Below are 15921 nucleotides of genomic sequence, written 5' to 3'. Positions count from 1 at the left end.
TCAGGTGCACTATCCGAAGGTCTGACCAGACACCAGACCATGCGAAGAACACAAATGTATTGAAGCTAGAGGCATCATGCAAATATGAATGGTTGACCGTCTTGTGACTCCTACCACACTTAGACAACTGCAGATGTCACCTCGTTCTCAGCATATTCGCCTGCATCGGTTGGAGCGCCGTGGTCGCTGCTGCTATCAGCACCACTATCTGAGTCCTGCATTGCTTCGTCATCTTCGTCGGAGCTGGAGTCGTCAGACTCCGTCGGCAGCTCAATCGCCCTTAGCAACTGAATCGTCTCACGTTGTTGTCCACGAGCACGTCTAGCAGCTAGTTAAGCAACATACTCTCGCGCGAGAGCCTCGATTGTGGCCACAAAAATCGTCATACTGGGGTGAGGTATCGAAAAAGCAGCGTTAAGCTCCCTATTAAAGCGCTCTAATGGGTTGTTCGTGCGAGCGATAAGTCGTTCTGTTAGCCCATGCACATTCCAAAGGGTAGGGTCATAGATCTCAAGCCAAGTGCGCTTAAAGTAACGCCAACACCTCGAGCGGTTGTAGGAAACTCCAGCATTTCTGCAGCGTTCCTTAATTTGACACTTCACCCACCGGGTACCAGCACCGTCAATTTACTCGATAGGAAGAGCAGTAAGCATGCCATTGTCATCGCTATACTAGCGAAACGGTTTGATATACCGATTTTTCGCATTTTCCTACGGACAGCTTGCTTAAAGTGAAATAAGCAGCCGATGACATCGGCGTTGGGGAATTGATCTCCGACAGAGTCGATGAGGGCTCGTTCGAGGTCGCAGACAAACTCAGTAAGCTCGAGTTGGTTATCAGCAGCTTGGCAAATGAAATGGAACATTGCGTTGTAGGTTCGGTTGGTAGTCAGCACGTAAAACACAGGCATGTACTTGCCGGACGACCTGTCATGTACCATAACTACGACGCATTGTTGGAATCCGCGTGGCACACACCGAAAGGTGCCGTCGACAAAGAGTGACGTGCCCGCATATTTGAACAGTGCGATCAGCTCGGGGTGTGCCCACCCGATAATTCGGCTTGGTTGCTCGCTGTCATTGAAGCCACTGATATAGTGAAATTGGAAAAAGTTTAATGGTCGATCACTGACACGTGACAAGAGAGGCACCTCAACGCGACCGTGTATATTACCACCAAAGTGGCGATTACGTACACAGTACACTCGGCTTAGCACCTGCTCTCGCGTAAGTCCGATTAAAGCCTGGTTCGAAGCTTCGGCATAGAATTGCTCGTTGACTCGAGACCATATAGACGCAGCAGACAAAGCAACATTGCTGCGAGAAAGCTCGTCAACTGCAGCACGCAAAGGTTCCAATATATTCACTGTTGGGGCTGCGACGATGTGATCGTCTTGGCAAGTATGCTGGATAAAGTTTCCGTATTCCATCGAGGCAGCCAAGAACTCAACTTAACCCATGCATCCAGTCCCACGATAGTAACTACACCGATATACTATTTTCCGGCGTGACGACCACGCGCGTGTGTACTGGTACCCGCCGATGTTTATAGAGCTTGTATTGCGCTCGTGTCGAGTAGCAGCAGTGTGAGGCAATCGCGTTGGCATTTGACTGTCCTGCTCACGCCGCGCTAGCTGGGGAGGTGTTGCTCGCTGCAGGTTGAGGTGGGGCGTTGCTGGAGGGTTGTTGTGGCTGTGAGGTGGCGTGGGGATAGCGCATTGCGCTGGTTCCCCGGGGCGAAAGCCATGACCCCCGACGAGTTGTTTGGATTCGTAGCTTCACGAGCTAGCTGGAAAAATCTGAAATGACAAGAGCCGACGTTGGTAAGCTGATAGTGGCTACAAGTCAGTTGGACTTCAAGGGCTGCAAGTTTCTTAACGGATACAAGCAACTGCTGCTCCGTTAGCTGATGGTGGTTTCATGATAATACGAGTATTGAAACGGATACAAGCCGAGTTCGGCAACTGCTGCTTCATAACGAGCACAGACCTTTATCTCAGACCCATTCGAAAGTTGTAGATGAATTGGCTGTCAAACTTCTGACCCCACTATCAGGCCCTACCCGTATCCGACCCGAAAAATTATCTACCTACTCTATATCGTCTCCATCGTCAATGCACATTTTAGAGTCGCTCTGATGCGTCGAACCAACCGCGCGTACGACTTCGGCATCGCACGCGTCATGACGTTTACTAGCAGTATTCAGTCGACGCAAACGCCACAAGATTTCGGTGTTGCCAACACTAGCGTAGCTCTCGGGTAGCGGAGCTATGCACACTTCTCTTCTTTCTTCCAACGCTTCATCGACGGGTTTTCGTCGGTGGTCGCACTTCTCCGTTTGCCTTTCTCAGACTGAGAATTTGGTCCTTCAAATCACTTTTCCGCCTTCTTTTTTTCTCCATTTCCGCCGGAGAGATCGTCCGTGCTTCAGAGTTTCCACTTCCAGCGACAGGAGGCGAGATCTCCGCAGTCGAATCGAGTCTTGAGCCTTCATTTTCCCCTTTTTTCAGGTTACTTTGCGTCCCTCCTGGTATCTTCTGCAAATGCCAGATGCTCAACTCATTCATATCTCTCCGCATGCCATTTCGAAGCGATTGGAACAAGCGCACCATTAGTCCGTCATATCCTGCCACATTCTGGAAGCAATAGAGCTCCGTCATATCAGCGTCCGAGCTGAGGTGGATTTCATGACTCAGCAATCGCTACCATTCGCTTTCTGTCAGCATCATCCGCCAGACCTGCAGCCGTTGCTGGCCACACAACCACAAAATCCGAGCTCGTCAAAACACTTGCCAATGCTTGAAAAACTTTTGTCAATGGATACAGCGAGCTGATAAGGCAGAAAATGTCCATAATGCCGTTTCAAAATACAGCCTCAAGTTCCGTCACTCTTGAAAACTTCAAATTTCAGCTAAAATTACTTTTTGCTCTTTAGAAATTACTGTTAACAGTACACAGTGTAGTACTTTGTCAAAACTTAAAAGGAATTTCTAAAGCTTAGCAATTACATAAAGAGGAGTTAATTCAAAATAGACTTCATTAGAAAGACCATCACTCATTAATTACCTCGTATTTGTCTTTACCTGCTAATACCGGTATCACTATTTTCGGATTATTTCTGGCGGGAAAAACGGCCATCGCAAGTCTCACGCCGCGCCATTTCTAACCGTAACCCGCCAGTGCCACGGGTTATTGGTGCTTGAATGGAGTCTCCAAGGCCGTCGACGTCCTCGGACAGCCGCAGACTATCCGACGTGTCATTCTCGCGTCCTGACAGCCCTGTGCATCGCCCCAGTGATAGCTTTGTCGAGTCCCAGCAATGCAGTGCAGACCCTAACGCCTTTTTAGGGTTTCACGTGCCTCCGAGTGCCGAGGAGGTGGCGCTAGCGCCAGTGAAGGAGAAGAAACAGACACTTAAACTCGTGCTGGACCTGGACGCGACCTCAGACGTCACAAGAGGCAGCGATGGCTTCCGCCCTGCCGCTCACCTAAGTGCGAACCCATTCAACGAACTATTCGCCGAAGACACGCAGATGGACGAGAACGTAATGCCACAGAAGAAGAAAGAGAAGACGCAGAAGAGTTCTCCTTTTAAAAAGCGCAATCCAGAGCAATTTGAGCGCAGAAACAGGACTCCAAGCCCCCCACCAACCATGTTAAAGGCCGTGGAGGCGGCGTGGCGCGCTCGAAAGGACAAAATGGCGAGCAAACAACAACAAGAAGCCGAGGACTCAGTGGCCGCGTACTCGGAGTACAGTGAAGACCTGGCTCCGCGTATTTTCCAGCCTACGTTAGAGAAATCGTCGGATACTGAGGAGAAGAATGCGGCGGAGGAGAAGGAGAACGTGGAGAAGAGTATTATCGAAGATAGCGAGACGGATTACGAGGACGAAATGGAGTGTACGCAGCAGCTGGAAGAGGCGGACGATGGCGGAGATAGGACGCAGAGCTATGGCGCTGATGAAGAAGGGGAGACGGAAGTGTACCCATTCTCTGAGACAGGAACTTTACCGTATGGAGCTTGTTCGTCTACTATAGAGGAAGTTGACAGTGAAGAGAAGAGCAAAGACGTTGCGCAGGATGCAGTGGAAATGGATTCAGTCATTGCACCCACGCCAGACGAGAAGAGAAGCTGTGAAGACGAAGCGACAAGTCGAGAAGGATCGCAGGGTACTCACAGTCAGCAGGATTATTTAACTCCGAGAGTTAACCCCATTCGAGTGGATAAATCGGACTCAGAGGAGAAGAACGCGACGCTGGTGGTCAGAGACGAAATAAGGGACGTTGCGGGGGCTTTGAATGACGAAGAGCAAGAAGACTGTGTGCCTACACAACGTAGTAAGATTGGGACGGAGGGCGAACCGGTAGTCGAGCCGAACTCACCTTCAAGGAATAATGACGATCTATTGGCTGAAAAGCCAGTAGCTACCGCAGCTGATTCTCAGACGAAGGCGATTCGTAGTCTGGAATTCTCCTTCTCCATGCCGTCGCAGGACGGTGAGCCTCACTTCAGTGCAAGTTTAACAAGTGAAGGCACCCCAGCGACCAAGAGGATAGAAACGTTTTCTAAAAGCGACAGACCCAGTCCGTTCGAGTCTTCGATCAGTCCGGTGTATCTAGCTACGCCAACGCCAACGCCTACACCAACGCCAGCAGACAACCCCACTGTCCTGGAGAGTTCTACGACTACGACTGATACACAAGTGACTTCTAAGAGGAAAAATACGCCCTCGCCAGACTTACAAACAGGAACAAAGAAGCAGAAAACGTCGTCTAAGGAGGATTCACCGGATTTGAGCGTTTCTACCCCGACAGCCAAGAAACGAAGACGTGAATTCGTGTCTTCGGATGGTAATGTGCCTTCGAAAGACGATGGTGGCGATCCGCAGACCCCGCGACCTCCTGCTCGACGTAGCACTCGGTCTACACAGTCAACTCCCACCTCGACTCCGCAAGTTCGGACACGAACACGGACGCTGACGCCAGTGCCGTCACAGCGAGCGTATGGGTCGAGGTCGCGGACTCTGTTCAAGTACAAGTTTGAGTTTTGCTTGACTGGGTTCGTGAAGACTGGAGAGGAAACTTTGAAGGAACTGATCGAAGGCCATGGAGGTAAAATCCCAGAGCGGTACCAGGACGTACTGTACAGAAACAACTCCAAGGCGGTGGTGATTGCGACGCCGGTGTCGTGGAGGAAGCGCAAGTTCATGCAAGCGGTGGCGTGCGGAATCCCCGTCGTCCACACGGACTGGATCAAAGATTGCATTGATGCTGGGTATGTGGTACCTTTCGACGGGTATCAAGTGCCAACGGGCTATTCCGTGACCACTCGGAAGTTCGAGTGCTTCCCTCCTAGAGAGGTACGCGCTGACATGGAAACTACTTGAAGCCGTGTACAGTACTAACCGTTTGCTGGCTGTCTACTTCGTGCAGCTACACATTTTTGAGGGCTATTCCTTTGGCATCGTCAGTGACGTTTCTCGAATTTCCAAGTCTGAGGCGAAGGACAAGTCCAATTTGATGGCGTTTATATTGAAGACTTGTGGCGCAGACGCGGTATACGAGGTGAGCCAGACACGTTAAAGTCTATGTTTCTTTCTATCATTGCTATAACTATTTGGTTTCTTTTGTGTTAGAATTTCTCTAGCAAGAGTGGCGTTAGTGTCGATGTGGTGCTATGCGATGAGTACACGCCGGTACGTGGCATGCTCTTGCTGGCCTGGGCTATGCTGTTGCTTACCTTCTCTTGTGGTTTACAGACGTGTCGATACTATAAGAGAAAGCGTCGTATACCCACAAAAGATTTCCAGTGGGTCACTGAGTGCATGATCCTCCAGGTACGTGCTTTTCCCTTAGTGTTTTTGTGCTCTATTTATGATTCTAATTTTGGTGATAATCTCGATTGTTAATCAGAAATTTCTGGATCCAGAGGAACCAGTCTTTGAACCACATCGCGTCGGCAGCGAAGATGTGTTCGCAGCGAGTGCTGAGATCGGCGATAGTGACAAGTTCGTACTTCAATCACTAGTTTCTTTTCTATCGTGGTTGGCTGACTAATGCATGCTTGTTTTTGCGTACTATAGCACCAGACTGAAGCTGCATACTGGCGAACTTGTAATGGCGGACATTTCCGGTAGCGCAGCTGATCACTATCTGCTGTTTAACGTCTGCGAGATCCTGAGCATTAATGTGAGTGGCCGTAAAGACGAAGGCTCGCAGTCGAAGCGGAAGGATAGCAAGGAAAACCGAGTTATGCTTCGAGTAGGCATGCTGAAACGGTACAAGTCTCTGTAGTTTTCTATGCTGCTGGTAGTGCGTGATAAAACTGACAATTTTGTTTTTACGTAGAGAGCCGTACAACCCCGAGCTCTCGAAGACTCCTGTCAAAGTGTTGGACATTTCGTCGTCGCAAGTGAAGAGAAGAGTCGTGGCGATCTCGAAGGGAGACTACGGCAAACTCAAGTATAAAGATGAGAGCATCTTTTACTTAGAGGATGACGGCAAGTCTGACAAATCTGACAGTCTTGCTGTGTCTGAGCACAGGTGGCTTACCCAATAAATGTGCGCCATTGGCCTGTTATTAGTGCAATACAATGGCAAGTGTTTCATCATTCTTGCTGTTCTTCATCTTGAGTTTGTTGCTCGTCCAGGAGCATTCGATCTGGGATAAAGAGGTAAAGCCATGGCTACAACAAAGCTTAGCTGCATACAGTACTGTACAATACTGACAGTGCGCGCGTACCTTTTGCATGGGATCAACACCAGTATCTGAGAAGATAGCCTGCTTGGATAGTTAATCAGAAGATTTCCGTTGTCCTTTGGTCTTGTTCATGAGAGCTTACCTGCCATGAGATGATGCCCAGATGAGCAATCATCATGCGGTAATAGTTGGTGAACGTCTTAGCGAGGAAGCTCCAGCTACCCCTTATGTCCCTGAACCATATCTGCGGTTTTTCTGATAGATTCAGCATCGTGGTGGGTATAGTTCGGGAAGAAACTTGAACAAATAAGCAGTACCTTCGAGATAGACGAGAGCAACTGTGCCGTATTTTGGTGACGCCTCAAGAGAGAACCCTACCAATTCCTTGTGAGCGATCTGGTTTGAATTTGAATGTTAGAAGACCGAGCTCTGTTAAAATTAATTGAATGACTTGTACCTTTGTCAAGTCAAGCCGATGCTTGTCTGCAGCGCGACACTGTGAAGGGAGGTCGGTGATCGACAAGCGCTGCACGTCTTGAAGCGAAGTTAAGCAGAAATGGCCTACTAAAGTGGGGTTCTCTGCCTCGACATGTCATTACATTCAGATTCAGTGCTTTGTAGGTTTAAAATTGCCATCGCAAACACCTTACCACAAAATGTAGCAAACCACTTCACCGACAGCCCATTAGTGATATAGTAGAAATGCTTTAAGTCGTCTGGAAACACGTGGGGAGAATTTTTCTAGACGAGAGTGAGTTTTCGTTCAGACTAGTTAAAGGATTTCTTTCATACCTGCTCCCAGAGTTGAAGTTCCATCTCAGTAGCACCAACTAGAGGCTTCGATTCCACTCGAGACACGCGTTCGTGGACCTCCAGATACGAGTAAACGCCGAGGGACATCGCATCCAGATGCTGCATTGCTAGCGAGCTGGTCGTGACCTCTTGGAGATATAATGAAGAGACGCCTTAGTCCAAGATAAGCTACACAGAAGCGTTGCAATTCTCTAGCTTTGTTTTGAAGGAAATAGCAGCTACAACGATCATCTTCACTAGGCGTAACATGGTCCGATCACATGACAGAGCACTGCTCCTGGCCTGGAGCACCTCCAACTAAACCGACAGCAACAAATAGACATCAGTCTGTGAGCTGAGGGACGTAGATGCACAATTTTACTTACGAGGCATGCCAGGCATTCCAGCCATACCTGGGAACATACCAGGACCCTGCAAAGTAAACAATTTCCTAGTTAGCACTGGTATAGTGTAGTGCAGAGAGAAGCAAAGACGAACCATGTTGGGCATGATCGGCATGCCTTCGTCATCAAACTGCAAACCTATAGAAGACTAATGCTTAGCACTCCTTTTACTTATACACCCACGAGCACAAGTGAAGTTTACCTGGTGCAAGATCTTTCACGATCTCGGAAGGAGGTTGTCCAGTCTCTTGCATCTCCTGCATGAGCTCTGACAGTCGAGTGTAGTTATCAGGTTCCGACTCATACACTGCAACGATCTGCTGGAAATACTGGTACTGCTTGCCGTATCTAAGCACCGCAATCCGCACGCAGCTAAGTACATCAGCCCACAGAGCAATACTTAAGCCGAAAGTACTACTACTCACCTCTCATAGTCCTCTTTCGACAACAAAGACTCCTTTTCTGCCAGCCACTCAGGATACTAGAGCAAATAAACGTAGAGTTGATTAAAAGTCAGTGCAGCTACAAAGTACCGTTCCAGTCGAGCGTACTCGTTCGCAGATCTGCTTCATGGGGTCATACATCACGTCCTTCGACAGCAACTGCTGCATCATTCCGTCCACCAAGTCCTGGAAATCACTCTACACCAATAAAAGCCACAGCATCGTATCAATACACTCCTTAACTCCCAGCAAAAAGCCACCGGTACCTTCTCCCCCATTTCCTCGAACTTCTTCATCATCTCGGACATCATCTCTTCGCCCATGGCTTCCACTTGTGCCGTCCCCACGCCCTCCATATCTTCCGCTGCCTTTGCCATATTCTGCAGCGTCTTGGCCACACCAGCGTTGACGTCGTCCGTCTCATCCGTCGAGTTGTCAGTCTTCAAGGAGCCTAAAAGCTGCTCAATGTTCTCTGCATCGGCTGCAAAAAAATGCGTGCTAGCTATCAGATCCTGCCACGTTAGAATTCACACTTGACTTCACTATACCGTCTGTGCCCAACTCGCGAAATGCCTGCTCTAGCACCTTCTGGAACTCGGGATTCTGTGCGTCCTCGAGGAATTTGGCCATGTTCTTAACAGTGTACAAGCATCAGACCATCACTCCTGCTTCCGTCAAGTTCTTAACAGCTATTCGAACCTCCTGCAGCTTGCTATCTTCGTTGTCTTGCGTCGCGGCGGTAGTGGCAGCTGCTTCTTTTGTGACGCTCGACATCTCCGAGGCGCTCACCTCGTCCGCGAAGTCGTCCAGCGCATCTGTTTACAGCGATAGCGAAGGTGAGAGAGCGCAGATGTGTGAGGAAGCTACAGGTGCACGCGCTGACCGTCGAGGAGGTCGTCCAGGTCCACTTCGTCCTGCGTCTTCGGCTCGCTCTCCTTCGTGCTCATTGTTAGATGAACTTGAACTGCGATATTTTAACACTTAACTGACAAAACTTGGAGGGTTAACTGATATGGCTGACGTTGACAATGTTGAAGTGTGGCTTTCAATTTTTTGGTATTATTCATATTTGACGAACTTCATTCGGGGTTCATCGACGACGCAGACGCTGGAGAGAAGCTGGGATAGAAGAGCACAGGGGGTGAGATGAGAGAGGCGTGGGCATCGAAGCCAACTACGGTGCAACAAACCTTGTTGGCGAAGAGATACTCGCGCAGAGCGAAGGCGAGTGTTGATACGACAATGAAAATGCAGTAGTACTGCGAAACAGGATTGCGCATAAGGTGAGTTAGGCATTAAAGCGAATGGCACAGCACCGTCTGGATGAAGACTCACCTGCATCCAAGCATACTTTATAATCTCTGGCCACTCCGGCGTGTAGCTGCACGAAGCAGCATCGACACGTGTGAGCTGGAGTTAGTAAAATGAAAAAATTTACCGCGGCGTGCAGACATACAAGACGTTGACAGGGTCTATACGGATATTCATGAGTACTCGAAACACCCTAATGTCCTCAGACGAGTTGCCGTTGGGCGTCCATACCGGGTACGGGACGTGGAAGTTGGCGGTATCTTATGGATCAACCATAGTGGATTGTTAGTCCACGTTCGCCGTATGAAGAAGCGTGAAGACGTACAGTTACGCTCTCGGTACTTGCTAACGAGAGACTGCATCAGCATCTCCTGTGTTGTGTTGGCGTTGGTCATGTTCACGATGGGTGAATTTACGTAAGGTTGCTGCATACTGTCAGGAAACAATTGTATCATTAGGGACCAGTCTCACGTGCGCAAATCTGTAGAGTACACACCTTTCTGTAATTTCAAGTGGACTGCGCTGATGAAAGCTGAGATCTCCGTCTGCATACAACGTGTCACCACCAACCAAAGACGAATGTCCGAAGACAGTAAGCACGTCCATGTTGAGCTTGGCGTAGCTCTAGTCGACGAAAATTATAGTGTTACAGCACGTCAACAGATATAAGTCCGACTTGACTGCACCTTCAGCGTGTAATCGAGCACGACTACCACCGTTGCCTGTCGAATAATCTCGTTAGTCGACAGCGGCACGGCGATCTCAACTTGGACTGACTCGTCAATTCCGTCCACGTTTACATCCGTACTAGTAGTCTACGCCGCAGTTAATATCCGCTCAGTGTTGTACCGACATTTATTCCTTCGACTAACGAATTTACCCTGACGAAAGCAGTTTGCAAGCTTTCGTTCAAAAAGAGCTGCTGGACCCGATCCGGGAACGTCGTGTGCACTAGCGTCAGCGGCCCTCCATCGTCCCGCTGACCTTCTAAAACGCAGAGCACTTGGTCTGTGAACTGAACCACAGGCTGCTCTCGATATGAATTTAATTGGAGCACAAAATCTACCAGATTACAGGCGTTACCAGTTCCGCATCTCCATGAAAATTTCAGGCATTTTTTGCGCACCTCGCGAGCCCAATGCCAACACCAGCGGCAGAGCGACTGCACCACCCAAAGAAAAATCGATGTTACATGCGAAAGCGACAGCACACCGCTGCAATAGCGTCGTTGGACGCTCGAATGGTGGCAAGTGGCGCGCATCGGCGGATACAGAATGTAACAATGGATGACGCCTCTTCAGAATTTGCATTGGCAATTGTGACAAAGGCAAGTTTTTGTATGCACTTAAGGGGGTTTTCACGTCTGACGTACCATCGCCGAATCTCTCTAACAAAGCACAATCTCGATTGTGTCCAAAAGAGCAAGTGAAGTATGATCACCGCGTCGGTGGGCGCAGGCTCGAGTCTGCTGCTAGAACCAGCGCGCGAGCTGCTGTTCTCCATACCGGACATCACCTCGACGCATCGTCCGTGCAGTAACCTCACGCTTTCGAATCTGTCGCCTCTAAACGACGTGGTCTTCCGTGTACGGACACGCAACCCGGACGCATTTACGGTACACCCCACCCACGGGCTGGTGCCTCCTGGAGCCAGCGTCCTAGTGACCATCACTGCCACTGCACGGACCTGCGAGCGCTTAAGCGCCATGGACCCACGGGACTTGATGACTCGCCAGTCGTCCGAACTTTTCCTCGTGCAGAGTGTGGAACGAGAGGAAGAAGTGCAGGCCATGGAGCCTCTAGACGTTAACTCCAGTACGTCACTAGGTGCATTTTGGAAGAAGGTACCAAGAGATTCTGTCACGGAGAACAAGATGGTCTGTCGCTTTACAGGGGCGACTCCAGGCGTGCCTCCTACTGAGATCACACAAGACAGGAAAATGTTCTCACGCAGTATGAGTAACGCAAGCTCGAGCTCGCAAGAATATCGATCCAGTCGCAGTGAGAATAGAAGCTTGAGTATGAGTGCAAGGGAGAACAGGTTGAGTCGCAGTGGGAGCAGCAGCGATCGCAGTCTTAACCTGTCGTTTAGCAACCAGTTTACGCCACCGGAGGAGACGAGAGAGCAACGCAACCGACAAGACTCGTTCAATAGCGACGCTAGCTTCCACACGACGATTGAGCCTCCGATGATGGATAGAAAGATGTCGGCACTGACGAATAATGTTGCTCCTGCGACAGAAAGGAGATCGGAGGCGAGGATGTCAAGTTCTAGTAACGCTACGCTGTCGAGGCCACCAATGACGAGACAACGTGACACTAATCTCACCAGTATTAGTGTAAGCAATAGCTCTGTAAGCGACACGATGTTGACTACGCTGTCTTCAGACGCTACACCGAGTGAGCCGACGCACGAGCTGGGTCCTCTGCTCTACCATATTCAGCCGAGCGATACCTTGTCATTCAATGTCAAGCCTGCACCGCGATTCTGGAGCAGTACTTCATTGTTTATTGTGAACTCCAGTCAGAGTGCTTGCCTCACCTTTAAGGTGCGTACGTCGAACCAGTCGGGGTACGTGGTGAAGCCCAGCCGAGGCCTTGTGTCAACTACGAGTGCTCAAGAAGTGGTCGTGTCTCTGTGTACACCACGCGATGAAAATAGTTTTGATCCGGAAAAGCGTGAGTCCAAGGACGGATTTATGATCGAAGTGGCCAATATCTCGAGGGATCAATACTTGGATCTGATGAAGCTGGACGAACACAAACGCACCCGCGAGATCAGCTCATTGTGGTCGCTTATGCCACGAAGCGACCGTGAGTCTACGATGCTGTCAGTCGAGTTCAAGATGGACAACAGCGATTGCGGTAGCAGCACCCTCGAAAGCTTTGAAAGTGATACATTCGACAGGAGCTCTTCAGAACAAAAAAACAGAAGCAAAGCAGCTCAACGACAAAGCTTACACTCGGTTGTCCAAGGCAGGAAAGAGCTGTCTACCTCCTCGTCCACGGATGAGTCTCACGAGAGTGTTGCAGGGGGCAGACTCAACTCAATCTACTCATATTCTAATTCCGAAGAGTCAGCATTCACCATCGCTCCAAGCGCTGTGTCCACCGAAGTTGGTGACGATGACAATAACAATGAGGTGGTCTACCCCTCTGCTTCCAAAGCCTCTAAAAACTCTGCTGTCATAGTCGTCTCAGCTGACAGGATGGACACTGTCGACTTTTCCAACTCCAAGCTGTCGTTTTTTATTTAGCTGTTGCACAGTGTAGGAAGCAACTTTTGCCTTTTGTTGCTGTGCATGTGTATGACCAGTTTCATAAATGTAGATTCGTGGAGTTAAAAAACTCTAAATCGCACGTGTTCTAAAACACGAAGGCTTGCATCTATCAGATTTAGAAATGGGCAGTTTCACGCTGGAAATTGCAGACATGTCCCTAAATTAGCCTCGCGTGTCTAACTTCGTGTCTGCTTACTTGGTTGTCACAATGGTCTCCAAGTTTTCAAGGACCTTGACGGTCGAAGACGTACCCAGCATGTTGATGATGCTGGGTGGGATGTAGCCGGCCAAATCGGCGTGTGCAAGGAGCGTCACGACGCAGTACACGTTGCTGTTGTCTTCCTTGAGCTCCTCAATGATGTAGCCCGAAATGTAGATGTGGGCGCGCACATAGCCATCAAGAGGAGCCACTTCCGCCACGTTCACAGAGCGCGTGGCGATGACAACACGGCCGTCCTCTAGCGTAGTAGCGTACGTGACCACCAAGAACTCACGACCGTAGATAGGAAACTGGCCCTTGCTGGTGATCTGACGGAAGGCTAGGTGGTTGGACTCGCCAATGTCGCGCAGAGTCACGATGCCCTCCATCATCTCGTCAAGCTCAAGCGTGCGGTTCGGGTCCAACAGGACCTGCTCAATCACGCGCTTGTCAGCGTCGATACGGCGCGCGGCACGGAATGGACACCAGTCGCATTCTTCCACGGCTCCTCGCCAGACCTTCACTCCGTCTGCGTCGTCCACGATTTCCCACGTGGTCACTTTGTCATCTCCCGTGTGCCGGTTGAGAAGAATCTGGATGCTTTCTTTGCCATAGGCCTCGAAGTCTACGTCGTTGGCAGTGGGGTACGCAGGCTCCTCGGGCTTGACTTGTTCCTCCGTTGCTGGTGTTGCTCCGGACCCGAACAAGTAGTTCATGGTGATTGGATATTGAAGGTAAAGGAAGTGGCTGCTTCAGCGGAGGGGAGTTTCTTGAGTGATGAGATTATGTGACTGCCTTTTGCCAGACTTTGCGAAGCGACATGGACTCAGTACTCGTTTTGTGCTCGGAACCAGAGCCTCTTCGTATTTGTTGTAACTCATTTTTTAAATGAAGTATTTTAGTACAAAGATTAAAAAAACCTCTGTCTATAACGCTGCTACTGTGATATCTGATGATCCTATGCTTTAGCGGTAAGCTTATAAAAAAAATCCGGACGTCTTGAGAGGAGTGATGACGCCACCAAATCGGCTAATGCGGGGTATTGCCTTATATGAGGACAAGCGCGGCAGAGTCTTCTGCCGAGAGGATAGAAGATGGAAGGCAAACTTGACGTAGCTAATTCTTTGCGGTGCACTGCACGTGGAAAGGAATCTGTTGCAGTCGATGCCCCCAGCCGCAAAAGCAACAGCTTTCATGCGATACTGCAGCTCGTGGATACAGGGACAACTGGTCAGTGGATTCCGGACTTTCGATGAAAATCACCCGATGGCATGAATGAGAGTGGAGGAGGTGTTGTCTCAAATGAACGGAGCAATGGTGAGAGAATTGCCTTATGTATGCGCGTGTGTGGAGGAGGGTGGGGGATTGAGCGAGCATGCTCTGACGAGCTCCTTATCTATTCCAGACTCGACGCTTCACCTGAAACAAAGGAGTCACGTTGTCGTTTCAATGTGCCTGCATGGTGGTTATGGATATCGGCAATCGGTTCTTTTGTAGGGGCGACAGGAGTAGTCTCCTGACCTTTCACTCCGAAGATTCTTCGCCTGTTGGCTTGTAAACCATGGGCCACCCCTTCACTTGGATCGACCAATCCCAATTGGACTCAAAGAAGGCATACCATCGCTACTTCAAGCAAAGAGCTGCAAAACTCAGCGACGAGCAGGGATTGAAATGAGGCAGTACGTTAGATGTGTGCTAACGGCAGTACTGCTGACCATGAGAGCTTCTGAAGCGCTGTCGGGGGTCTATAGCGACTCCCTACTAGCAAGCCAAGAGTACACTAAGGACTCCCTGGAGTCTTCGCTCCAACATACACTGCGCGGGACTGCAACAGAGCAGGAGAGCTCACCGTCAATCGACAAGACAATGCTCCTCACAACACAGGAAGGGAAAGGAAATGTGTACGACGCCAAGGTGACAGATTCCGTTATTCCATGGGAAAACAGGCTAGCCCAACCCGATAACACGAAGGATGGAGCTGAAGCCGACGTGGACGCAAGTATAAAAGATCAGGACAGTAACGCGGGCGACGCTGTCAACTCGGATTTGAACTTACAGTCTGTTACTGAGTCATCTGACGGAGGTGAGGAGGAAATGACAACAATGGTTGTCAATGACGTGAATGTGCGGTGGGACCAAGACGACTGCAACCCGTGTGAGATTCCAACTCAATCGCCAACACTTGCCCCGCTCTACCCTCGTGAGGACGATAACTACGAGGATCACATTCCGATAGTGAATGACGAATATGATTCTTGGGACGAGCTCAAAGAAAATCTTCCGTCGTACACCGACGAACCGACAGCCGCACCGACACAAGGCCCATATACAACTCGACCTCCAAAGGATACCGCAGCTCCGGAAGACACCACTGCACCTCCAAACGATACGTTAGCCCCGGGAGATACAGATACGCCCCCAAAGGATACTACAGCTCCACTAAAGGATACTACAGCCCCTGAAAACCCGACAACGCCTCCAGAGGATACCACTGCACCACCAGCGGATTCTGAAGCCCCGACAGACATGACACCATCTCCAAAGCCCCCGGCAGACACGACAGCGCCACCACATGATAGTACTCCTAAGCCGTCCGAGCCTACGCCAGCTCCGACTAAGGAAGAAGAGCCGACTCCTGCTCCGACAAGGCCCAGCGATGAGTATCCGATATGTCCGATAGGACAGCAAAGCATCGGTGTGGCCGGCTGGGACCACGACGGATGTGTCATCTCGGGCAACGTCTGTGTTGCCAACACGATTGGCGACTGCCCGCATGGTGCTCATTGCGCTTGG

General features: G+C 50.0%; 5 protein-coding genes across 5 annotated transcripts; 2 read left to right on the top strand and 3 right to left on the bottom strand.

Annotated features, from left to right (window-relative positions):
* Positions 1 to 119: 119 nt before the first annotated feature.
* Positions 120 to 1606, bottom strand: PITG_02638 (uncharacterized protein; the record flags this gene model as incomplete). The annotated part of the gene is made up of 3 exons (XM_002907500.1): positions 120 to 321; positions 978 to 1088; positions 1536 to 1606. 3 exons carry the CDS (start codon positions 1604 to 1606, stop codon positions 120 to 122), a joined length of 384 nt encoding a protein of 127 aa, XP_002907546.1.
* Positions 1607 to 4480: 2874 nt separating this feature from the next.
* PITG_02637 (uncharacterized protein) lies at positions 4481 to 6558 on the top strand (the record flags this gene model as incomplete). Its single annotated transcript, XM_002907499.1, has 10 exons — positions 4481 to 4511; positions 4557 to 4609; positions 4749 to 4770; positions 4869 to 5359; positions 5433 to 5564; positions 5651 to 5695; positions 5759 to 5836; positions 5913 to 6007; positions 6083 to 6277; positions 6348 to 6558. The coding sequence occupies 10 exons, from the start codon at positions 4481 to 4483 to the stop codon at positions 6556 to 6558; spliced, it is 1353 nt and encodes a 450-aa protein (XP_002907545.1).
* Positions 6559 to 6607: 49 nt separating this feature from the next.
* On the bottom strand, positions 6608 to 10764 carry PITG_02636 (uncharacterized protein; the record flags this gene model as incomplete). Its single annotated transcript, XM_002907498.1, has 19 exons — positions 6608 to 6685; positions 6842 to 6943; positions 7492 to 7640; positions 7878 to 7923; positions 7990 to 8033; positions 8098 to 8243; positions 8321 to 8376; positions 8429 to 8536; positions 8605 to 8819; positions 8887 to 8971; positions 9038 to 9153; positions 9222 to 9273; positions 9529 to 9597; positions 9674 to 9719; positions 9777 to 9909; positions 9975 to 10074; positions 10220 to 10273; positions 10336 to 10456; positions 10733 to 10764. 19 exons carry the CDS (start codon positions 10762 to 10764, stop codon positions 6608 to 6610), a joined length of 1752 nt encoding a protein of 583 aa, XP_002907544.1.
* A 90-nt stretch (positions 10765 to 10854) lies between these two features.
* Positions 10855 to 12990, top strand: PITG_02635 (uncharacterized protein; the record flags this gene model as incomplete). Its single annotated transcript, XM_002907497.1, has 4 exons — positions 10855 to 10976; positions 11046 to 11854; positions 11957 to 12540; positions 12589 to 12990. The coding sequence occupies 3 exons, from the start codon at positions 11082 to 11084 to the stop codon at positions 12903 to 12905; spliced, it is 1674 nt and encodes a 557-aa protein (XP_002907543.1).
* A 131-nt stretch (positions 12991 to 13121) lies between these two features.
* PITG_02634 (uncharacterized protein) lies at positions 13122 to 13882 on the bottom strand (the record flags this gene model as incomplete). Its single annotated transcript, XM_002907496.1, has 1 exon — positions 13122 to 13882. The coding sequence occupies one exon, from the start codon at positions 13842 to 13844 to the stop codon at positions 13122 to 13124; it is 723 nt and encodes a 240-aa protein (XP_002907542.1).
* Positions 13883 to 15921: the final 2039 nt, after the last annotated feature.

This window comes from Phytophthora infestans, genomic scaffold (assembly GCF_000142945.1).
Source record: "Phytophthora infestans T30-4 supercont1.3 genomic scaffold, whole genome shotgun sequence".
In the NCBI taxonomy this organism is placed as follows: Eukaryota; Oomycota; class Peronosporomycetes; order Peronosporales; family Peronosporaceae; genus Phytophthora; species Phytophthora infestans.
Note: the sequence above shows the minus strand (reverse complement) of the source record. Positions and strands in the feature narration are given on the sequence as shown.